This window comes from Haliaeetus albicilla, chromosome 7 (genome assembly GCF_947461875.1).
Source record: "Haliaeetus albicilla chromosome 7, bHalAlb1.1, whole genome shotgun sequence".
Taxonomy (NCBI): Eukaryota; Metazoa; Chordata; class Aves; order Accipitriformes; family Accipitridae; genus Haliaeetus; species Haliaeetus albicilla.
In genome coordinates this window covers 37,986,754-38,012,298 of record NC_091489.1, presented here as the reverse complement: position 1 = coordinate 38,012,298, position 25,545 = coordinate 37,986,754, and the positions used below count along the sequence as shown (strand labels likewise).

General features: G+C 38.1%; 1 protein-coding gene across 3 annotated transcripts in view; it reads left to right on the top strand.

The window, feature by feature from the left end:
* Nucleotides 1–25,545, top strand: part of CFAP61 (cilia and flagella associated protein 61) — a 123,705-nt gene that overhangs the window by 11,511 nt on the left and 86,649 nt on the right. For all 3 annotated transcript variants that reach the window (XM_069787785.1, XM_069787787.1, XM_069787786.1), the window contains exons 7-14: nt 5,418–5,550; nt 7,608–7,761; nt 13,535–13,626; nt 14,730–14,911; nt 18,109–18,148; nt 20,080–20,219; nt 23,864–23,990; nt 24,818–24,895. In XM_069787785.1, coding sequence (XP_069643886.1) covers nt 5,418–5,550; nt 7,608–7,761; nt 13,535–13,626; nt 14,730–14,911; nt 18,109–18,148; nt 20,080–20,219; nt 23,864–23,990; nt 24,818–24,895 — 946 coding nt within the window. The remainder of the gene's footprint in view (nt 1–5,417; nt 5,551–7,607; nt 7,762–13,534; nt 13,627–14,729; nt 14,912–18,108; nt 18,149–20,079; nt 20,220–23,863; nt 23,991–24,817; nt 24,896–25,545) is intronic.

Sequence of the window (25,545 nt, the reverse complement as noted above, 5' to 3'; positions counted from 1 at the left end):
ATTCTGTGCCTATGCCAAATCACAGCTTTCTACACTTGTGCCAGCATTGTGTACAGTAAATGAGAAACGCAGAGTTTCTGACCCAATGGGGCCTTAAGTTTTTCAGTATAGATCACTGGGCCATATATGCTGTCATTGCGGTGTAGATGCTTCCCTGTAGTGTGGTTGAAATATAACTACCACATTTTGGTTCACTTGTTTTCCTCTTTACAGTAGGAAGAGTGCGTGTAGGGTAATGTTTTATGAAGTAATAATTTTATGTGGTTCTGATTCATTCTGGAGTTGCTTTTGTTTGTTCTAAATGTAAGTGTTGCTATGTGGTTATATAGCAGGATTGTGATTAAATTAGCATTTCTGTTCCTTCTAGTGGAAACTGAAGTTTAGGGAAAAGCACATCCCTGGGACACTATGTCATACGGTACTGATTTGTCTGGGGGTCTGTATCAACCCACATGGTAAGAGATGGTAATGCCACATTAGGCATCTCTCTCTGCCTGGTAAATCCACACCTGGTTGTTTATGGGTTAATTCATGCTGACATCTCAGACTGGATTCTGACGGAAGCCTGTCTGTCAGAGTGATGTTTTACACATCTTTACATTTACCAAATAGGCCTGAAACAAATCTGCAGATTGTGCTCTTTATCCTATAGTTTTAGTCAATGTTTGCAATATCCTGTCACTTGACTTTTGAGCATTTTAAGTAAAAGGACTGAGGCCTGACCTTGACCACTTTGCACAATCCTGCTATAGGTCTGGACATTTCAGTATGTTACAAAATCATTTGCTTGCTAACTTGACCTACAATTTTTAGGCTTTTCTGGCTATTTCCTTTGAGTCGTCTACCATCTATCAGTAGGTGAATGAACCTTAATAGTCAGAAGTTATCAGTTGGTGAATTAATTGCTGAGGGCTTAAAGTTTTTCCATATGTCTTGATTCCAACTATTATGTTTGTCTTTTATTTAATTTGAATCATATTCTTTCTTTTGATAGCCATTGGATATTATCAATAGCAATATTTTTGACATGACTGGAAATGTCATGTAAGCCGTACCAATATTCCACATAAGAGATACCATCTCGCCTGGGATTTCTGTAGTTTGTTACGAATAATAAAAATTATTTACTTTAGGGTTTTTTATTATTAGAAAACTAACCAGGAAACTGTATTTTCTTTTAAATTACACGATATCTGGTGATATAAAATTCATACTTTAATATTGTCTATCAATAGATCTCTGAGTAAGCTGAATTCTGTTTGCAGTTGATGCTTTGCCTTTCCTTTTCCTCTGTATTCACCTTTGTACTTCACTGGCATCCATAGTAACGTTCAGTGGAGCCCTTTAGAGATTTATCTATGAAAGTTGTCCCCAGCCACCTGCCTAGCAACATGTTCTGGGTCAACGATAGGAGATTAGGGTAATCTCTGTTCCCTCTTCCGTTGCTTATGGGAGGCGGTGGAAAGAAGCTGTAAACTGATACTTTGCTTAACCATTAATTTTGAAGTTATTCTCCATCCAGCCTTTATAATGTGAAATAAATCTGTGGTGTGCCAGAACACAGTCCACTAAGGTTTTATACTTAAGTTTCTTGCTGATCTCTCATCTAGATCCTGTCATTCTTGGGTTTGTACCATATACGTAAGAGCTCACAAATTTGCAGCTCTGTGGAATGCCTTTATTATGCTTGTTCTCACAGTACAGGAATTTTGTAGTATTTTTATATTAAAAACCTCTTGTGTTTTTTTTGTAAAGACTGGTGCTGGTGGAAGATATTAAAAATAGAAAAAAAAATTAAAATAGTTCTGTTCCTACAGTTTTTAGCATGCAGGGAGATGAATGGGCTTGTGTGGAGCCTCATGTACTACTGCGAGGTCAGTCTCTCTGCATACCACGAGCCGGCAGAATTGCCCTCCGCATCTTGATGTGTGGCCTTGTGTCGTGTGTTTTACAGAGCAGAATGCTGTAAGGGACTTGGAGCAGTAAAACATTCAGTTTGGAGGTGGGGTGTGTGTATTATCTACCCCAGTGAAACAACAGGTTTCAATTAGAGTACAGTCTCATTCCTTTACCCCTAAATTAGTTTGGTTTGTTTGAGGTTTCATAACACATTATCAGATTTGCTATACTAATTAATTGTGCTGAAGTAGTGAAATTCTGATAATAGAAAACCTTACTGCAGCTTTTCCCTTGAGATACTGCCTGCAGAGAAGACGATGACTACTATTTTGGTTTGAGATATAAAGAATGTGAATTACTATAAATTTTTATAGGGTTTCAATATTCTTGGAACTTCATTTTAGTTGCATCTTTTGAATTAATTCTACAGACAATTAATTGATGGTGTGTTTTATTTTCTGTACTTTTTTCCTTTTGGAAACAATTTATTACAATGAAGATTCTCACTTAAACAGTGAAAAAGAATGAAAAAGTGTGGGGCTTGGAAATCTGTCACCCCTGGCAGCTGCGTTCAACTTTGAGTGGGCAGTGATGATATTCATCTCTACTGGTTTCTCAAGTTGGCTTTCTTAACTTAAAAACTGTATGAAAGAATCTGGCGACTGCCCTTCAGAAGAATAATTAAATTATTTAGAACTCCTGGCAGATGGAGTAGCATGGTGACTTGGGACATCCTGAAGGTCAGGAGTTAAGCATTTATTCACCCTGCTAAAAAGGCCATTAGTGGGGCGTCGGTAGGTGATACTCACCCCAGGCCATGGTGGCTCCCTTGGGGTCCATCCCACCCCGACATCCCGCCGGACCGACCCCGGCAGAGCGCGGTCAGGGTGGAGGGGTGTCCCGGGCTGTACCTCCGGGCTGGGTTGGGCCACGGGAGCAGCAAGGGTAAGAAGAGAACTTTCAGACAGATGGCCAGGGAATAAAAGAGCAGAGACAGCGTCAAAATAAAAGGGGTCACCGGCCCCTCGGAGAAAGGTAATCTTACTCAGAAGGTCACATTCATTCCGGCGTGTAGGAGCAGCAAAACCACCACCTAAATTGTCTTCCAGTCTTATGCTGGAGTCGCTCGGTACCTAGAAACTCAGACCATGGTTGATAAAATTCGGAATAATATTTTTTGGCCCAGTTGCGTTAACTTTTAAGGCTTCTTCTGAATCCAGAAACATGTAAAGGGTGGAAAAGAGAATCAGTTTATTTTGTTTTTCTGAATTGCTGCATATGCAGAACTAAGATTTCCAAGCTACAGGCACAAGTACTTGGATACAAGCACATACGAACTTGAGCAATAGGAGCCTGTAGCAAAACACAAGTTTTCCTAAACTGAGGGAAGCGTTAATAATCGTTCCCGATAATTATCTTCGGAAACGCGTCTCTACAAGGCGTGAGGCTTTTAAAGGAGAGAGAACTATTTGAAACTATTTTTCTATTGACATCTTACTTTAGGGAGGTAGAGGAAAGGGTATCCCCCTCGGAGACTAAGGGCTTCGTGTGAAGCGGCAGTCGTGTCGTGGAGGGTCCACCAGCCGCGGCCCCGGCGGTGTTGGGGCACTGCCTCAGTCGCCCTCAGAACGGCGGCGGGCCCTCCAGCTCTCGGGCCAGGCCTGCGGCGGCCTCCGGAGGGCGGGAACGTTCCAGACCTTTCGGGAGCGGCGGGGTCCCGCCTCCTTGCAGCCTGGGGTCTGGATTTCGGAGCGGGAAGCCCCCGAGGGCTGGGAGGCGGCGGCTCCCGCCCGCGGCCGCGAGAGGTCAGGAGAGAGCCGGCGGCGGCGGGAGCGCGGGGGAGGCGGCCCCGCTGCCTGAGGGGGCTGCCGCCCGGGAAAGCTGCGGCGGGTCGTTCCTGCTCTTGAAACTGCCGGTCGCGGCTCGGCGGGAGGACAGAGCGTCCCGAGAGGCTTTCCAAAAAGGTCGGGCTCGGAGCCCTGCAAGTGGTGTAACCAAGGTGATGCCTCTTCCAAAGAGGAGGGTGCAGGCTGCCCTTGGCAGAACGTGCAGGTGAGGGGCTGGCGCTGACCCTCCCGAGGCGGTTGTCACCTCAGGTCAGTCTCCTGAGCGCTCTGTAACTGAAGGATGCAACCTGCTGTTTCAGAGGAGCCGATTGTGGCGGCCTCTGTTTCTTTCAGTAAGCAGAAATGTATTCCGGTGTTTGGTGAAGTGCATTGTTCTCTTGATTTAATTCCTTCATCCCGTGGGGCTCGTCGTTGTTCTTGTGTGTCCGTGTGTGATAACTGAGATTGCCAAAAGCATGTTCAGTAGCAGTCTGCTTACGGCTCTGAGGAGAAAGGGTTTCCTTAACTCCACAGTCCACAGTAAAAGTCATTCCTTCTGGCAGCACATCGCAGCCCTGGTTTTCTCGCCACTTTTTTAGCTGCAGAATTGTTGGTTGGACCACTTAATTCTCGCATTTTCAGATAGACAAAAAAATGGTTTCATCTTCTTACTGAAAGCAGTTCTGTGTTAGAGCTGGTCTGCCGCTGGCCTTTATGCCATGGTCGCAGCACATATGACTAACAAATTCCTTCATTACATTGGTGAAAGCACAGAAACTTCTTGTTAAGACTTACATTGATCCTTGTTAAGAATTAACATTTTTTTAAAGTGGTTTAACGGGAAAAAGTCTCTGTTGCCTATTTAAATGAAAATCTGTGCAGTATGGGGCTGACCTATATGAGTCTAACACTGCAACTTGGACTGATTGGAAATCGGCTCACGCAGCTTTTGCACCGTCAGCATGGAGAACAGACTGGAGTAGTAGAGGCAGTGAAAGCCTTGATGTGGCAGGTTCCCACCTATGCAGAAAGCCTTTCATGAGGCAGAGGGACAGAATAATTGCACTTTGGCCTTTGTGTCTTTTTCAATGGTGGAGCATTAACTTGACCTTACAAAGGCATAATGGCTCGATTTCTGCCAGGTGACTCCCGTGCTGCAGTGTGTAATAACAGTAATCTAGCCAATACTCAGCACTGTTTCTCCCATACAGGAAGGCATTATTTTCTTTCTTTTTTTTTTTTTTTTAAAGAACTGATTTTCTAAATTGCACTGGTGTTGCTTTTTGAGATCTCTGCCAACTCTAACGAACTGATGATTGAGCTCACTGAATATAATTATTTTAAATGAGGCCTAAAGCCCAGGTCCACCTGGCCTGAGATACCTTAGGCAAGAGAATTTTGAACTGGGCTGCCCTTGTATTTTGTTAGGAAAAGATAAGCATCTCCACTGGGCAGTCCAGACTTTAGGTGGGTTGTACTGGCTTTTGGAGGTGGTTCTGCCTCTCCTCTGGTGCTGAGGCTGCCAGCTTAGTGTGCACTGGGGACGTGTCCTAGGTGAAATTATTTATTTGTGGGTGGGGGCTTTGGATCAGGTATTTGTAATATTTATCCATATGCTAATGGAGTGGAACAGAAGTATCATGATCTATTAATGGCTGAGCTTTAGGACATTACCTAATCTCTTTTTTGTAGGTTGGAAGATTATGATGATCTCATGCCAATCTGGACACGTCAGAGTAAGACTCTGAAAGAAACCTATAGTGAATATTTCCTTGCTGATCTCATAGAATGTCAAGACGAAGAAAATCAGGCTGTTGTTTGTGAGGTCAGTCTGCCATGAGCTCTGGTTTTGTCTAATCATAACATTAGTGATGCCACATGTGAGTGAGAGCTCACGCTGCAGTGAATAAAAAGAACAAGCTCACTTTTGGAAGGTAGAATTCGTGAGCTGCACACACACAGCACCCTCCACCACGTATTTTTGTCTTTCCTTTCCTTAGGAGTGATATCTCCTGTTAAGTAAATGAAGCAGCAATTGCCAGTAATTGTGTAGATTCTTTTCAAGTAATTGTAACAGACCATCTTGAAGAAACCATGTTGCCATTTTAGACATTTGCATTATAGATGATCAGTTTTCATTCCTGGTGGAAATTAATATTGCATGTGAAAACTAGTAGCCAGTAATACTTTCACAGTTAAAAATGCTGTAGTTTTTTAACATCTCCTGATTCAGGCAGTCAGATTTTTGTTGAATTGAAGACAGAAACCCAGGAATTAATTTAAATAAGAAAGAGGTGGTAATAGTTATCCTGCTGAACATTCCTGTTAAGATTTTCATGTGTTAGTAATTGTGCGTGGTATTGTAAGCTGATAGGCAACATAACCTACTTAATTCCAGAAGTCTGCTTTCTATAGCAAATGATTTTATAAAACCGTAACATGTAATCACTACCGTTGGAAGCCAAATGGGAAACAATAAACCATTAGTGTAATAGCACATTACAAATGGCTACCTTTATAAATAATACATTTCAATTGTACATTTATAGCTCAATATGGTACCAGCGAAAGGTGTTTCAGGCCCTCATAGTTTATACTTGCCGCTGCTGCCACAAATTGGAAAGACACCTCCATGCGAACCAAGATAGATGCCAATTTTCCCTGCAGAGAATGAAGCTGGCAACCTCTTTTTGCACATATGGTAGATGGATTGGTTAATCAGCCTCTGCTGAGCCTTGGGCCTAAAATTACATAGCAGCCAGACAACTGCAGCGACCCAGCTTTTGTTCGGTTACGCAAACAAGGCAAACAAACAATCACTTGTTGTTTGAGGGCGGGGGGGGAATTAAACTTTTTTTTTTTTTTTTTTTTATTGGAGTGCTGATGGCCTGATAAAACTGCTATAAAAATCCAGCCACTGAGTTTTCGTTATGTTTATAAAGGAGGCTTTCATTATGTGTATTAAGGAAAAAAAAAATATATTTTTTTGATTATGTGTGTTTCAGCAGAAAGTTGCATATAGTACTAAAAATTAAAGAGCTTCCTTCTAGTAGACTCATCTTAGCTTAAAGCCAAAAAACCTCCGGCATGCCAATTCTCATTTTTCAGAGTGTATTTCTTTCTGAAGACTGTGACATTCTGGAAACTTTCAGTAATAGTCAAACATACAAAGTAACGTGCCATTTCAGCATTGCAGGGGTCTTGTCATTTTCATACTTGCCAGGGCATTTATTATTTTTTTTTTTTAAAGCCTAGTTCTTAGATTTTTTTTTTTCAGAACTTGAAAATATTTAGCGCTTGTGATTGCTGCAAACAATATACACTACATGCTGTATTAGATACTGTTTATATACTGTATAATTGCTTTCTTGAATTAATCATTTTTGTAGGAAAATAAAATACACTTTTCAATTTGAGCCTAATTTTATTTACAAAGCAGCGTCCAGTAATTAGTCAACCATTATGGCTAGCTAAATCCAGCTTTTACTTCAGCTGCATTTTAAGCTAAAGAAAAATTATACCTTTTTGGATGTATGTAGTTAAAAGTTACATGTTTTTTATTTACTGTAACAAATTGTTTTATTGAAACAATAGGTCATTATTTTGTCCATATATATAATTCTAATGCTCTCACAAGTCATAACTAACAAAAGAATTATAACATCTAATATAGAGGCCCTAATACACACATTACAAGGCGGGGGGGAGAGGGGAAGGATCTTTAACTTTTGCTGAAATTGTTCCTTTATACTTTTCTATTATGCACAGCCAGAGATGGAACACCGTAACTTTTATGTTTCAGAATTTTTTTTGTTCAATTTTTTTGCCCTGACCTGAAATCACATGCTCAACCATATGTGTGATGTTGCTTTTATATTTTAGGATGCTGGCACTGCAGTAGGATTCATGAGCTTATGTTCTCAAGTAAATGTTTCCTTGTTTCAAGAGTGTTTTGACTTAGGGCCTTTCCATGGACTCTGTAAACCACATCCTGAAGATATTCTCAAAATGCCACAGAAGCCAAGCATTCAAGAAGGTATCTATATTCTAAAATGCTAGATAGATTTAAGCTGCATTTATTTCTAGCTTCTGAGTAGGTTTTGCAAAAGATTGGAAGAGGATATAGGTTCACTAGCAAGAAAACACTAATGTATCTCTTCTGGAGATGGTTGCCTGGTATTTTTTAATTCAGGAGAGAAATTTTGGTAGCCCTGGTCTCTGACTCGGAAGTGATGGTTGGTTGTGGGGATCTGGTCTATACCAGGTATAGGAGAAACCTGTTTCAAGTTTTGGAAAGCTAAAGCATCAGGTGTATTTTCTATCAGTTAGCTACAGTGGTACTATTAATTGAAGACTTAGTTTTGAAATCTGGTTCTAATGTCTGTCAGTAGCTAAGCAGCTGGTAATTTGTGGCTATTATGTTGTCCCATTGACTTGTGTTGTCTTATTTCCTTGTGGTCCAACTTCTCCTCTCTTTGCTTATTGTTTGCAGTCTTCTAGGTTACAGGATTTTGGGAGATCAGGGACTGTCTTTTTATTCTATTTTTATATTGGGCATGATACAACAACGCATCTACAAGCCACCTTACTGCAAATGATAAAAACCAGTAACATGAATACATCATCTGTTTGTAGAACAGAAGTGTCATGTAAATGACTTACAGTTGTCATCTTTATTTTTCAGTGTCAAAAGGCTTTTTGTGCAGAAGGGCAATGGTTTGCTATCTACTAATTATCAGTAATAGAATTTAAAAAAACACTGTTAGGTTGTTATGTATCTGCTTGTCTGAACACAAAGCAGCAGGCAAAAAAGGCAACAAGGGAGCTACAGAGCAGTCGCCAGCTGGTATCTCGGAGCTGACAGTCATGGAACAGAAAAGGGAGAGAAAAAAGGTGTTATAGCTGCTCCTGTGGTCTTCCCCTCCCCTGCAAAGGAGCATCTTGCAAATAAGAGATGAAGGACGTCAGCTATCTCCTTCTGTATCATTCTATGCTCCTGGAGCTTCAGGAGTATTATTTCAAAGTAGATGACAGTCATGTGTAGAAACATAAATGAGGCTGAGGGAGGAAGAAAGATCACTCATGATAGTCCCTTCTGAAAACCAGTTGGAACACAGTCCTGGACAGTCTGCTTGAGGTGACCCTGCTTGAGCTGAGGGCTTGGACAAGATGACCTCCAGTGGTCCCTTCCAACCTTGACCATTCTGTGACTGATTTCTGGTTCTGGTAAAACCCTTAGACACTTTTGTGTGCTGTCTTTGTCCAGGCACTGCAAGCTGTAGGCCCATATTTTGTGGCAAATTCTGTGCTGCTGAGCCTTTTAATGAGTATGTGGTTATAGGTTCTAACAATACAGCTGTTACACATTTTTTAACATTTTTGAAATCTATGAGACTTGTTCTAAATGTGAAAACTTGGCATAAACAACTGTTCTGTTCAGGTTCTTATATGACTATTGTCAATCTAGCATTTGAGTGCTTTTCAGAAATTTATTAAGCTACATGGTTTGTAGTATCACGTGTTTTTCTCCTTTTCCTCTCCATTTAAAAACTGTTAGTTTTGATGGTTGATACTAGTTTGCAATCCTGAGCACCTCCTTCAGGTAAGATTTTTAAAAGTAGTAGTATCCCTTTATTTGGAATGACAAGGGCAGCTCTGGGGAAAGAGGGAATTATTTGTAGACTTTTTCAGATAGCTTGAGCACAAATCATTGATGGTCTCAGACACCTGAGAAGGAACTTGAGTATCATAAGCTAAGAGCCTGACTCTGATACTATTCCTGGAGAGAAGGAGCCACTAGAAATTTAATATTAAAATTAGAGTTAGCTCATGGCTATACACTGCTCAGGAATATTAATTCTGTTGTGACTGAATAATAATTAAAATTATTGTTGTAGCTCTGCACATTTTAGAATATAAAGAAACAATTGTAACACTTTAAGAAGTGTTGGTTTTCCTGAAACATTTTAAGTTGTTGTTTATACCTGCCCAGTATGGCCAAAAAGAGAGAGATGAAGCTAAAGGCTGTGGTAGTTGAATTTCAGAGAAAGGAAAGAGGAAGAGGAAAAAAAATCAAATGTATACTGTTATTACTCTAATTTCTAATACCGGCTTAATAAGGCATTAGCTTGTCACAAGTTACAGAAGTTTGTTATGGTTTATTGAAAATATATGCTTTGTATGATAGATATTTGATAAACAGCTTTTCTTTTTACTGCTTGCTAAACATTTGACTTAAGACTACAAACACAAAGTCCATATTTTTTGAGCAGTTTGAATGAAAAGCCCTTTCCCTCTGAATGATGCGGGTTTCATTATTGCATGAGGTGTGACTCAAAATTCATTTCAGTATTCATTAATGAAAACTTCCAGGAAAAGCAGTAATGTTTCTTTTTTTTTTTTTTTTTAATTATGAAAGGAAAGAAAAAAAGCCACTGTTTTAATAAAGATCTTTACAGCAAAAAAACTCCAACCTACTCATAAGCAATTCTCCTCCTCTCTGACTTTTCATTTGATTGTAATTTGAAAAAAGAATTATCTCGTTTGGGTTTGGGGTTTTTTGTTTGTTTGGCTGCTTGGTTGGGGTTTTTTTTGTAAAGGTAGAGCCCATGTAAGAGTTGCATCCTGGTAGTCCGTTGTTAAGCCTTTCCAATATAAGGGCCAACATATATCCTTGGAATTTATTATAGTGTCAGTCACATACAGTTCATATTTTATTATATTGCATAACACATGCACAATTATATGAATGCTGTTTTAACAATTGTACTATTTCTGTAGGCTACTGTATTGGAAATTTGCTGCCAAATTATCCTTTGATGTGAAGGCAGTGAAGGTTCACTAGACACCTTACATCAATAGAGGATGTGGACTTTCTTTTAATGAATTCAAAGGCTGAGAATTTAAAATGCAAGCTGCATTCCTTTGTGGAGTAGTTTTATGTTCCCATGTAAAAAAAAAACCAAAAACCAAACAAACAAAAAAAACCCATAAGGATATTTTTTCAAGCTCTTTAGCTTGTAAGTAAAGATCACAGGTTATTACTTTTCCTTTCAAAATGTAATACTGAATAATAATGAAAGAGTATACAAAAATCTGTCTTTAACACAATATTGATATGCCACTTACGTTTCAGGGTAATTACAGTAATTTGGTTGTTACTCTATATGGTGTCATGAATTAGTAGCTAGAAAACATTATGATGCAGTGGGAATGATTCAAGAGCTTTTCATCAGGCTTCATGGTGAACTGGCTTCTTGATCCTGCTGACTGTTACCTCTGCTAACAACCCAGCAATCACTGAATTATTTTAATTTTCTCTTTGTTCATGTTCCTTATTTCATTTAGTGCAACAATATTTATGTTCTTCCGGTCACTTGTGTACAGCATATATGTAAACAGCGATGCAGCTACATTTGACAGTAGTGGATGGTGGAGCTGTTAAGGGATTTCGTTTTATAGTAAAGTCAGAAACAACATATCAATATTTACATGACAACAAGAGACTTGTATTAATTAACTTCTGACACCTGCAAGGCTGTTTATAATGAGAAATGTAGCTGGGTTAATGAAGACGACATCTGATCATTTCTGTGAAGTCTCACATCTGTGATACCCTTGAAGAAACCATGATTTCTAACCCGTGTTTCTTCTTGCCCTGTACATTGCATCTGCATTGTTTTCTATTAACAGAGAAACAGATTTTCAGATAACAGATTTTTAAAAAATACTTTTGGCTAAATTATTTTAAACCTTTGAGGTATTTTAAAAAAAAAAAAAGCTCATTACTGTATGAAGAAATGCTTATGTTGGTGAATGTAGCTTAGATGGGTTTCCCAAAGTAAAGTTCAGAGAGAGGAGTGAAGAATACTGTTGTGCTGGGTTTTCTGAATTTTTTTTTCTTCCTCCTGGAGCTCAGAAACGTTGACTTCCTTGTGTTACTGGAGCTTTCAAATGCAGGGGCATCTTGGCCTGGTGTGTTTTCTGCAGCAGCTATACCTACACCTCGAGAGTTTATTAGTTAAAACTTATTTTCAGGCTTTATTTTTAAATATAAAAATAAACTGTGAACTTATCTGTAAAATTAGGGAAGTGACAATTTAAGGAATGGCAGAACTATTGAAGATATGTTCAGGGGCTAAAAAAACAGCAGCCGACAGTTTGTTTCAGTAATTTTGGTGGTTATTTGGAGTAATATGTAGGATTCACTAGTATTTCAACATTTCTTTTCCAAGTTGATGATTAAAATAATTTTGGTCCATAACGTTAAGTTTAAATGTGATCTTTATGATGCATTATCAGATGATCTCTCATTCTGAATACCCTCACCTTCCATTGACTTTAAAGAAAATAATCCATCACCATACAGATTTTAGGAACCACTTTCCTCAAAGTGTGTAACATCTGCTGGAATAGTGATTGCCTGCTGTCTAGCAAGCATCACGATGTTATAGAAGTTCATAGTTGGTTCTGTCATGCACGTGTCAGGTATCAGTACAGTTCTATAGAGCTGTTGTGTGTTGCTGTCTTAAACTGCTAAGATCTGTCTTAAAATAATGGTTAGATAATTGAAATCAAACATCATACATGTTCCAAATTGGCTTTGTACATTTTTATTGTGGTTTCTTAATATTTTAAATATCCACTCTGGATTTGGCCCTGGCCAGGGGATTGAATAACAAAAAAATGTGTATAGCAATATCTAAACAAACTCCCTAACATATAGGTGCTTCCTTTAATTGGCTTAAGCACTTGACCAGAGATGCTGTATATATATGCTGTGCGTGTATATGTCTATATATAAAAGTATATATATAGCATTGTATATGTATGTATCATGGCAGTCAGTGTTTAAATACTGATTCATCAGATGGCTACAAGTAATTTAATCCTATCACCTTAGTCATCTGTTTGCCCATAAAAATATTATTCCTCAGGTTGGAACGAACTAGACTATAATGTAACTATAATGATACTGAGGATGGTGGGGTGATCTGTATTCCAGATTTGAACCTGATTTCTGTTACTTTGATTGTAAAGTGCCTTTCCTTTTCATGGAACCCTTTTATTCTTTTTGGCTAAAAAATCTTGCACATACACATACACAAAATTGCAATGGTTGACAAAGTACTTTGAAGCAGTTACTTCAGTATCCAAGCAAGGTGGCAGAGGAGAGAAATTCTTGGATCGGAGGAAGAGGAGGAAATAGACAAACTGACAAAGATTGACAAAAAAGCAACCAGCTTTCATAAGTAAAAGAAGGTTTAGAGAACTAGTTAGGTGTGGCAACTGAGAAGGGAGTTTAAATCCTTGTTTCTTGTCCCTGCTTGCACCTAGGTAAGGATTCTGGGTTGACTAGGATTTATTCCGAATTTCAGTTCTTTTAGGAGAACTAATCTGAGAATCAAGAGCCCTTGCTCATACTTGTGATCATCAGAAAACAAGTTAGCAACAGGCAAAGGGTTTAAGATACCAGTCAATGCACTAATGACTCATATTTTTCTTTTCAGATAGGGTAACAAGTTATTACATATAATACACGAGTTAGGAGTTGCTTCCAAACCATGTCTTGTTCAATTCTTATTTTACAACCAATTCTCTGATTTTAATTTTTTTTCCTTTAAATCAAATAGTCTAATGAACTTCTAGCCAAGTAACTATAGGAGGGTCTGTTTTAACTGTGGTTATTAAAAATAAATAAAATAAACCTTTCAATAGAGGTAGTCTGGCACACTCTAGTTATTGCTGTGATTGTGAGGGTTAAGCTCACATTTTTAAGCCTGATGCATTTATTATTTTTCATTACTTAGATGAAGATAAAAGCAACCAAACAAGTCAAGAAATGGAGTCTGTTTCATCTCAAAACTTTGAACATATTCATGATCAGGATGTATCTGTGCAGGTAATACCGCTGTGTACAGCAGTGCTGATAACTTTAAAAGCTAATATGAAGCAAAGGTGGAGGCTGCTAGGACAAGCGGTGCTTATTATTTCCACTCCTGCACTGTCCTCTGCCTGGGCCCACACTTATGTATGCTGTTGTGCAAAGATCAGAAGCTGCTCTAGCTAGGAATCCACATGAACAGCCAGGCAGCACGGGGCTGGGAATAAAGTGGCACTGAGAGGAGGAGAAGGATGAGGTCCTGTTTGTGTAGGTCTGCTGCTGAGTAGAGGCATGTGGAAGCACAGCTTTGTGTGGGCTCCTCTGTAGATGTGGAGAGAACATTACTGTAACAGACATGGCAAGAGTCGTCTTACTCTGAAGATCTGCGAGTCCTGAGATTTTGACTTGACTGTGTTACTGAGCTAAGAATCTGCTACTGATGGAAAGCTACCAAAGCTGAAAAGGAGCAATATAGCTTCAGGTTTCCCGTATAATTAAAGGGCACATATTCTATCTGTGCCTCTTCTGTTAGATGAAGCTCAACTTGATAAAAGACCGTTACTATGAAATGTATTGGTGCAGCATAAATTAACTGAGAATTTATCCCAAGAAATTTTAAATGGTTGCGTCTGTCTTTTAGTCTCTGTGTCAGTACTCTATCAAAGCTACTTTGGTTTTCTTCCCATTATTGTTCATTTCCATTTCCACAATATTCTCTGCACTGATCCCATTTTCTTTAACATAACATGTTTTTAACTTTCAAGTATTTCCAATACGCATCTGGAAAAAATTTTTTTTAATATAGAAACATTTCTGAAAGGTAAATATTTTATTGCCTCACAAAGGGACTCTAATGGTAACTTGGTTTGTGAATATATTGCTCTTCAGCAAGAATGTATGTATTTTTAAAGGCCATTTTTATCTAGTGTTTCAGAAACAGGTATCACATTAAAAATACCTCCTTGAATTTCTGTGTTTGTCAAAATGTGACAGGTAAAAAGTACATCCCTGTGTGTCTGCTTGGAATGCTATAACATAGGAATGATGCAAGACCTTTTAATTAAAAAATGAAAATATTTTCTGAAATGTTGTAAGTGATCACTTGTCTATTGCTATTGCAGAAAGATGGAGCCATTACAGTTTCCCATACTGAACTGCCATTAGATGATGCCAAAGATTACAAAGCCTCAGCCACTCTTCTCCTTCAAACTGAAGAAAAAGGTGCTTTTCATCCAGTGTACAGAGGAGCTTCAAATGCTTTCTGTATCCATCTGTTTTGTATTGATGAGAAGCATGAAACTAGGTAGGTATGGATGAATAGCTACTGCTTTCCCAATCTTAATAACAATTCTCAATGTTACATTTTTAGGACAAATCTGAAAGTGACAGCACCTGCTGCATTTATGTTGGATTTTTTCTGACCTTTTTTTTTCCATTTCTTTTACCCTCAGTAATAACTGAAATTTTCAACCTCCAGCTGCAACTTCCCATCTCTGGTAGGACGGTGGGAACAAAAAGTTAAGAATTTGTTTTTTGTTGGAAAAATGCTAGTTGAAATTGTGAGAAGGCCACTTCTTCCTCTGAAGAAACATTAATTCTAAAGCTGGCTAACTGTGAAGAGAGCTAGATGTTACAGTACTGGTCATCTCATTTCATGGGGCGATAAAGCTGTTTTTAACTCTGCAGTTAAATGTTCTCATTTCTAAACACTCAAGTCTCCCATCACTGAGAGAACTGATGCGGTTTTCTAGAATCCACTACAGTAGGGGGAAGACAAAGGCTTTTTATCTTAAAATGATTGCTGCTGCTGACCTTGGACTCTTAGATCCTGGTGGAGTAGAATAGATCTATAAATGTGGTTTAGACATTTTTTTTCCCCAAATCTCTCTGCACCCTTTAAGAGCGAACCTATACTCAACCATATCAGCAAAAGCATCTTTAGGAACATTGGCCCATTCTGATTATAAATGAGCCCTGCTCTTGTTTATAGGTCCTAGAAAGAAAGATAAAACATGTAGATACTTACAAAAAGTAGATATAAAGAGGCTTAGCACACCCAAGATCTTCCACAGTTTTATATACATGTAATTTCTAGAGACACAAGGTATCAGTAGCAAGGACTTTATAGATGATGAATTTGACAACTGTAGTACCATTTGAAAAAACATCTTTCTACTTGTAGTAGTAATAATTGGTGACTGACAACTTCTGAACTTATCTGGCTTAAAGGAAATTTAGGAATAAACTTCATTAAGAAGAAAAATCAGAACTCCTTGAAAACTAATTCTGTTTATTAAGCTGTTTCTTGATTAAGGAGGGGCCCTACCCAAAGGGATAAACACTGAATCTGCTACAGATGCAAATATCCTACGTTACCAAAGAAAAGCAAACATATAGCCTTCTTGGTACATATTTACCAAGTAATAATAGCTCAAATTCATTAGGAAGAGAGAGAAATGCAGTGCTAAAAATCTGTGGTGTACTTAGAAACACTGATCAATGTACATGCGATAGAACAATCACATTGCAGAGAGTCCATTTCAGAACAGTTTATTTATAGACAATCTAGTCTAAAATAAAATTCAAGCAAGATAATTATTCTGGAATAAAATAACTTTATTTTAAAATAATACTGAGGTGAGGGACTTGCTCTAGAATGACTCCATCATAGTGAAACAGCAATTCAAAGCAGTGATCTGTACCTATGTGGGGAAATAACCTCTCTGTAGACTAGTTAAGTTCTCTGCTCATAGTATCCTGCTTAGGATAAGGATCTGTCACTTTTTTGCCCCCTTCTAACATTCTGTCCTTCATATGCACCGTTGTTGTTTCTGTTCAAGATATTTTCACCCTGGTTATCATTCAACATTGCAGTCCCATTCCTTGTTCCCTGGAGACATCTCTGGAACAGTCTGGATTCTAAGATGGGTATCTGTGGAGAAGATAGCATTCCTTTCTGAAGACTTCTCCTAAGATTAACTCATGCAAGATCCTCCTCTCAGAGCTGAGGAATCTGTAGATCTTGGTGTTTTCAAATATTTTGCTTGTATGTTTCCCTAGCTTGCGTTTGCTTGATCCAACTGTTTGTAAAAGAAACATTAGAAAAGCAAATATGTTGAAAGGATGGCATGAAGTAATACTGACTGTATCTCCAAATCTTGTCCTGAAGGAGTTACTGCTGACGCTGCACAGCGTGGATCCAGAAATAGTAGTTTGGTTGAAGTGTAGGTATGATTGCATCTTAGCCCTCAAGGGAAGTTTACTACTGGGAATTTGTGTTACCCAGTGAAGTTGCTAAATGTTTCCATCTCTGAAATGTACAGCTGTTACCTGGCTTATTAGTGCATTGAAAGTGAAATGTGAAGGAATGAGATTGCTAGTTTATCTGCAGGTATTTCATACCTTTTTAAGCCCCCTGAAAAATCTCCTACCTCCATTCTTGTGTGCCTTGCTGCCAAGAAGGTACTGGATACCAGAGAATAAAAAACTGTGCACTGCAATGGCATTTTCCTTCCCCCCATTTAGCTATTCTATTAACTAGCTATAATTATGTATTATATAGGTGAATATATAATACCCCAATCCAGATCTGTATGTACAGCTTTTTTTTTTTTAAGTTTTCATTCAATCATAGATATTTTAATTAGAAATTATTTGTCTTTTCATTCAGTAATATTATTGGTGAAGTATTTAAAGGGAACTTAATTATAGGTCTGGAGGGAGAAGGGGTTTTATCAATATATTTAGGTATATATATCTGTATTGAATTTCTTCAAAAAGACACATTTTGTACAGTAGAAAAACATTTTATAAAGCTTCAGCATAACTCTGATGGGTTTAAGAGCTCTTTGATATCCTGACACTTAGGAGAAACAGGAAGAATTTGTTAGATTTCTCATGTCTTTTTAAACTCAAATGTCACATTTCACTGTCACTATGGAAAAGAGAGTGGAATTACTCTAAACCAGTAGGTGAGAAGTGGAAAGAAGTAAAGTGTTCAAAAACAATTTCAAAGTATTGATGTTCCTGTTTGTCTGATAAAGTACATCGGATAGGTTTGCCAAGTAGATACTGACAGAACTCTTGGTATTGGATGAAAATCTTGTGGAATACAGCAACAATGCTTTGTAACCTCAGTTAATGTTTGCTGTATACTAATGCTGCTCTGACATGTCCAGAATGTCCATGAATGACTTCTGAAAAATGTTGGAGTCAACGACATGAGAGTAATTTTTTTTTTTTTCCTTCAGTGAAGAGCCTGATCTTTTAATATTATTTCAAGCATTCAGGTTTATTCTTGTTAATAGTGATGCTTTAAGCAGTAGAAGTCAACAACTGATGTGCAGCATGCAATATCTGCAGTTGATTAATGATGAACTAGCAGGACTGTCTGATTAGCGCTGTGAATAAATGTTCCTTGCACTTAAGGGGATGTAAATATTGAAATGTATAGGATCTCTGATACATGCTTTATTTAACAATGTTTACTCTTGGTTGCAGATCGCTGGATTTTTTGCACTATGTTTTCAAGCTTTTTCCAGTATGTACAATTAAAGTTTTGAAGTTTGTATTGATATGTATGTATGATGGGATGGTAGTGCAGTTGTCAGCCAGCGTATTTAGATATGATGCCAGAGTAAGTCAGTGACTCACAGGAGTATGCTATGGCTAGTTGCCCTGGGCTGAGTTACCCTGAGGAGTTTGACTCCTCTCCTTGGCTGCTTTGGGACGTCATTTGTTTATGTTCCATAGGGACTTTTCTGAGATGCAGATTTAGAAAGCATATGTTTCAAACTCCTTTAAATCATGTATAGATCCAGACTGTACCTAAATTAAAAATAAAATCAGGGAAAATACATTAAAGTAGAAGAGTTAAAGCCTAGAAAACAGCACTACTAAGGAAATCCAGAGTATTTACCTATAGCCTAAACAGTGGCACCAAGGGTTTATGTTTAGGGCAAAGCTAACTTGCAGCAAATAAAGATGTAAATTTACAGTGCAGTAGCTATTTCACACTAATGCTCTGTGTGATCAATCTTTATCTGAGGTAACAAAATACACTTTCTGAGACATTCTTAACACACACTACAGTGAGTTGTAAATTCACACTAAAATTACTGCATGGTAGCATCCTTTAGAGACAGGTCCTGGTGACCACAGATACACCCTTGGCCCTAAATATCAGCATGTGCAGAAATGCTGCTTACCACCGAAGAAAGTTCCCAGAGAAAGTGAACACAGAAAACATTTCATATCTCTTAAGTAGTTTATCTATCCAGCAATGCACCTGTCACTCCTTGAAACAAAATGTCATGATGGAATCACCAGGTGTAGTAAAAAAAATTAATCACGTAGTGTGCTTAAAGATAAGGAACAAGATTCAAATATCTTTCTACTGAAAAAATGCCATAGAATAATAAGCCAGAGTAAACCAATTAAACGTCTTCCAGATCTGTGCTACTTGGGAGTCTTTCAGCATCTATCGTGCTGCATGAAGCATCTTTATGAATTGTCAGAGTTCTCCAATGTCCCTGTGTGCAGTGAGATTATCTTAAAGCATATGTTCAATAAAAAGAGACGGGAGAGACTCTGGTGGAAGGGGGTGCTTGAACAGTTTGAATGGATGAAGTTATCTGTGGCATGCAGTTTCATCTCCAGAGGATGCTCTCTTTCATCTGAGAGCATTCAGTGGAGATTCCTGCATTCCTTTGCACCTCTGCAGCCTTTACAGCACAGGTTCTCTGAACAATAACATTGACTGCCAATACAGCATGTCTTTGTAGGCATATGCACCTATAGCGCATGCACGCCAGCAGTGGCAAATTTGGGACAAGCTGGACATCACTGTGTATGTACAAACTTGCATTCATTAAGTCTACTGTGCATGCAGTGCAAAGACAATCTATGCGTACACACTGGGTGCTTGTTCAGGACGTTAGGACATATTGCTCTAGTTGGTGGTCTCACTTGGCTGCAGACTTGCAAAAGATCCCAGACAGACAGACGTACATTGTCCTGAAATTTCACTGCAGAAGAATAGTAAGGTAGAAAAAAAGGACCTTTTAAGGGAAAATGTTGGCCCTAAAGGTGTGGGCATAGAGATAATGTTCCTACTAGGCAGTTGGACTAGGTGATCATTGTTGGACCCTTCCAACTGAAGTATTCTACTGAGGAAGAAAAGATGGGGAGGAGAGTGTGTGTGGAAAAAAAGGACTGTTAGGGAATATCAGGGTATTAACTAATAAGTCTTTACTGTGGGAGCTAAAAGACCCATTTCTGTGAGCCAACTTAATGTTCAGCTCATCAGTCCTTTGTGCTGCCTAGCTATTAAGCCATCTAGGTAAAGCAATACTTGGAGTACATTGTAAGCATTACATTCAGTTTGTTTTCGTTCTATCTGCTCTAGTCTGAAGCTTTTGTGTAAAGCTTACATTGAGATCACTAAGCCTTTATTGTCTACAAATCTTTCAGGACAAAGACTTCTGTGTCATCCTCGTACCACATCATGTACCAGAGTTCCACCTGATCCAGAGTTTTGTTCGGGTTGTCCCTCTCTATACTTCCAAACTTGGTGAGGAGCTTTATGTGTTCCACCGTGCAGGATTGCTCAAGTGAGTGTGCCTCATGACACAAATGATGTACTCTGAACTACATTTATGGAATATACTTGCACCAGCCAACCTAGCACCAGATGAGTATTCCTTTGCTATCACAGACCAAGCTGGTGTTCTGCACAGTATGGCGCAACATCTTGCAAAAATGGTAGCTTGAGTCCCCAAAACAGTATGGTTGAATAGCACAGGACTGTGCCTGGAGCAATTAGGAGCAGAGCTAAATAACTTAGTCTTTAGCAGCATTACTGCAGCTGTCTTGCTTCCTGTTCTAGAGTGAATCCTAACCCTATTCTGATGTATCTCCACACAGCTCTATACTAGACAATGTGGAAATAGCTTTATATTTTCAGTGAAATAAAGTAGTAGTTAGTGACATGATTTTTAATGAAACAAAAAATGAGATTAAAAATTAAAAATGTAAAAGCAAGCAGTCTTCTGACTGCTAGCATTTATATATAGTTTCCTTTAAGTAAAACCAAAGTGCAGTGAGAGGATTCATTTAAAGTTTGTATATACAGTACTAACTTAATGAAGATGAACATTGGTATGGACAAGTAGCTTCTTCCAAGTTACCTTGTTGTGGACCAAGGCCAATAGAGAAACATGGTGCCCTTCGGACTTGGGTCAGGTTGCGTAACATTGGTACTTGAAGGCCTGGTCTAGATTTAATTCTTGGAAACATTGTGTAACGAGAAATGCAGTAATGCATTTCTGGAACATGCAGAACACAGCAGTAGCCTCATTGTTGAGTATCTATTTTATATAATTTTTCTCTTATTTTTTGTGTTGAATCATTTATTTCATACCTTTCAATTTCCGTGATACTCTGAATGCTTCTGTAGTCTGAAATACTGGTGAACTGGGACACAAAACCTCTCTTGCTATGACTTTTGTTACATGGTGTGAGTTTTCCAATGCTTTGTTTGGATAATAAACCTATACTGGCCCAAATACCAAGCTGAAGTTGTGGCACAGTCAGAGATTTTCCTTTACTTTTGTCTTAATGTAGCTAAATACTGTGTGGTTTTAGAAAAATACTTTCATTTTAATTGCATACTTAACCACCTTTGGTGGTATACAAATAGCTCATGCAGAAACTGGCCAGCTACTCTTGGACCTGTGCAGAAGCTTTTTACCATGGGATGAAATTGGGCTTCTGTGTACTATGTAAGAATCCAGCTGGCTGAAGAGAAAGCCATTGGAGTAATTTCTGTTAATCTCAGTCACAGCTGTTCAGTAATCCACCAGTAGGATTGGTAGTCATATGTCCTCTTGTGATTTTGGTCAAAATTAAACTTGTTATCAAAGTTTTTAAAAAAATAAATTAAAAAAAACCCAAACCACAAACAAAAAAACCCCGAACAAGACACCTTGCAATTCTGATTAAATTGTGCATATTCCAAATGATACCAGCCCTTCCATGAAAACAGAATAGGGTCGTTAGTCATATTTTCCAAACCCCCCTGCAGCTGTGCAGGAAAGTAAGGAAAAATAGCTTTTTATTGAGGTTCAGGATCAGAAAAGCTATGGAATAAGCCTGATGAAGCTTTTGGAAAGTTTCTGAAGAACAAAAAATGCAATGCACAACAGCAGATACTGTCTTAGGTAAAACTAAAATATGAAAAACTAAAAGATCAATATATTGTACTTGCATCAAGGGCTTTCGAAAGGCATGTAAGTAAAAAGGAAGTCACAGAAAATGGATTAAAAGAAAAACAGGGGTAAGAAGATGGGTGTATGAAGACATGAAAGGGCAAAATCAGAAGGGGCACAGGCACAAAATGAGATACTGATTAGTAAAGATTGTAAAAGGAATAAGAAAAAGTGTTAAGTACACAAAAAGCAAGAGTGCAGCAAATGGAAGTACAGGTCTGCTACTTAACAGTGAAGGAGGAAAAAAATAACAGATGACAAGGCATAGGCTGAAATGCTTAATGGATACTTTCCCTCAATTTTCACTAAAAAGCATAATAATAATAATAGCATCCTGGTCTCTGAGCAGTCAAAGGAATCGGGCATCTAGAATGAGTTAATTCATTGCTGGAAGAGAAATGAGCACAGACCTTGGATAGTCCTTCCTACTATTTCATACTTACAGTGGATCTAGTGGTTTTGTTTATTGTTTTAGGAAACAGTTTCAAATTTTTGCATGTTCTGTTTTTCATCATATTAAAAATATAGTTCATTATTGACACAACTGCCTTCTCTTGGACATGGGTGGGAAGAAAAACTCACGTGCTGGGCTCAGTGGAGTAGCAGAAAGATAGCATGCTCATGGGTTGTGGAGTGAACCATATTGTTGGTCTTGCTGACCATCATCCTCATCACTTGTTTGATCTTGCAATTAACTGTCTGTGGAAATGAGTTAACAAGTATGGAAACTAAGCTGATGCTCACTTAGAAACTCAGGATTAGTTTGTAATTTAGTAATCAAATGTATGCTTTTGAGCACTCAAATAATCAAGTTGAAAATTATCAATGAGATTGAGCTGTGAAATTTCCCATAACATATCAGATACTTGGTAGGTTTGGTTTTTTTTAAGGTACTAGTGCTAGTCATTAAAACCATGGTCCACAAAGTCAATCTCAATGTGACTGTGACTTAGGCTGAAGAATATCACATGCAAGTTTAAATTGAAAACAAGAAGAACAAGAATGGAAGTTATACTACATGAACGTCAAGTTTTTTACCTGTGGGTGAAGGAACTTAATTCTTGGAAATTAAATTGTAATTCAGTTCCTTGAACAGCAGTCTGTAAGTCTTTATTGTATGAGCCTTGTTTAACCAGGAAGGGTCAATGCTTTTAACAGACAACACAAGAGAGTTCCTCAGCTGCTATAGACTGTCACTATGAAATAATTTTTTTTCATAATTAGTGGGTGGGAAGATGTTTTGTAACAGAGTGTGTAAACTAGGTAAGTGCCAGGATATTCCTGTCTGTAGCTAACATGTTGCTGGCTGTACATATCGCACAGACATTTTTATACCATGTCACTGTTGTGTGATTACTAACTGTCCATCTTATGTTTATCAGAGGTATTTTATTCATGTCAGTTTATCCTCATTAGTATTTAAAGAACCAAGGCCTAACACAAATGTTAGTAATTTGTTCTTGTTGGAGAAACTGATGTTACTGCCTTTCTTTTGTATCATATCCAAGGATGACAGTTGGCTCTGTTTTATTTTTTTCTCTCTCCTTTTTTCTACTTTTCTTATCTTTCTCTATTTCTTTCTTTTTTCCCCATGTGTGTCAGTGTGCAGTTATGTATTCTACTTCAATTTTAAAAGGTTCTTTGCCTCCTTTCCCTGCTGGCTCTTATTCACATGAAGATTAGGTGATATCTGTGGTCATAGTTAGTCATTGCTTTGAGGGATTGGGCTGTAGGTACAGAAAGACCGAGTGTTTAGTAACAGTTAAAGAAGGATTTTTGAGTTCTCTTAAGTAGATGTTGCGTGATCTTTTATGTTATCACGCAATAAATTAATATATACATTTGGAACAATAGTCATATAGGAATCAATTTCAACTTGTGAAAGATGTGTTCGGTGCTTGTGGAAGGCATGTTGTCTTAAGCATGGGAATGGTCTTTAATTTGTCACAGAGTGAATTTTTGCTCTCTTTTTTCCTTTTTTCTTATAGGTCGTTTAGTGTAAGAAGGGCAACAACCAATGACCTACTTGGTGTCAAAATGCTCATTAAAACCCTTAGCTTGAATGAAAGTATATTGAATGACTTAAAAATATTTACTCTGGCTCGCAGGGATCCAGTGAGTATTTGTTGCAAGTATACTTACAAAAGAATGGGTAAATACTGGTATAAACATCCAGAATTTACTACATTACTCTAAACTAGTATACTATATATAATATATAGGTACTCAAGTTAGTATCAACAGTCAGTATACACTGTATTCAGCCTGACTTGATAGTTAATCTAACCTGTGGCCTATACCAACTACCCTCTTCTTTGGATATTTTTCAAATGCAGGGACAGAAGAACGCTGGATGCATTTTTTGGCCACCCAGAGCCTGATTTGCATTGTTGCTTTTTCTTGCACACACATCTGGTTGTGTGATGAATATGTACTTGTGTTTTGTCACATGATGGGGGTCTCTTTCTCCTTCCTATAATGTGGCCAGACATATGCCTGGGAACATCTGCATTATTGTTGTGTGACAGAAAATGCTGCTTAAACAAAAACCCAAGCACTATCATTACCAATCATACAGCTGGAGGGAAATCCATTTTATACAACTATTGATGGAGAATATCTGTTTTAATTAATATTCTTTCTTAAGATCAGAACTTAACCCACAACTAAATTAGTGGCTGAGCTTATAGCACTCCGGTAGCAGCTAGGTCCTAATTGGAACTTTAGTTAGTAAACTTCTGCATGGTCGAGTCCAGCCATGAACATTGTTTAAACATTATGCCTTGAGTTAAGGAAGAGTGGTTAAATTGGGGTAGTGTGTAGAATGTATACTGGGAGGAAAGTATTTTAACTGTGGTTGTGTGGTGAAATACACAGTTACAATTAAAAAGGAAGGTTACTAATGAAATAGGAAACATGCGTATGTTGCTTTTGCCTTGCAGGATGGGATCCAAGTACAGGCTTTCATAGCAGAAGTTTTGGATCAAATAGTTGGTGTTTCTGTCATCAGAGATGAAATGGTAAATTCTATTTCTGTGTTGTATGAAAACTGTAACGCTTAGCCCTCAACACTAAAGGCTGAGTTTTGTGCTTGCCACTATACATGTACCTAACAGAAAGTATATTTAAAAGATACTGCCTCTATAAACTTTCTTTCTCTCTTTCCTGACTGTGTAGACTCTATTATTTCCCTTCTCATATATGATGATTGACACACAGATGAAAAAAAAAAATCATCCTGTGATTTGCAAGAAGCTGCTGATGCGTTCTGGAAGTATGCCTCCTACACCTCTTTTTGGTTCTTTAGTACAAAGCCATTTTGCCTCTAGATATGTTTATAATCGCCTATTTTGCCCCCTGATTTCCAAAGTCAATACGCAGTTTTGCCATGCGTACTGCAAAGAGTAGTTGTTGTCTTTCTAGATTTGCTTTCTTAACTTTTTTCTCCAACAGTAGATTCTGAATGTTTATGAATCACACACTTAACTTCAAAACAAATAAAAAGCACGTACTCTAGTGGAGTACAAAAAAAAGACTATGTTGCACATTATTCTTGAAAGGTAAAAATGCTTTAAGGCTTACTTTGTGGCATGACTGAAAAGGCAGATTTTAGAATGTTCAGCAGCTGCAATGCTCAGTTTTCAAAATAGAGTAGTCACTCCTATTTTCA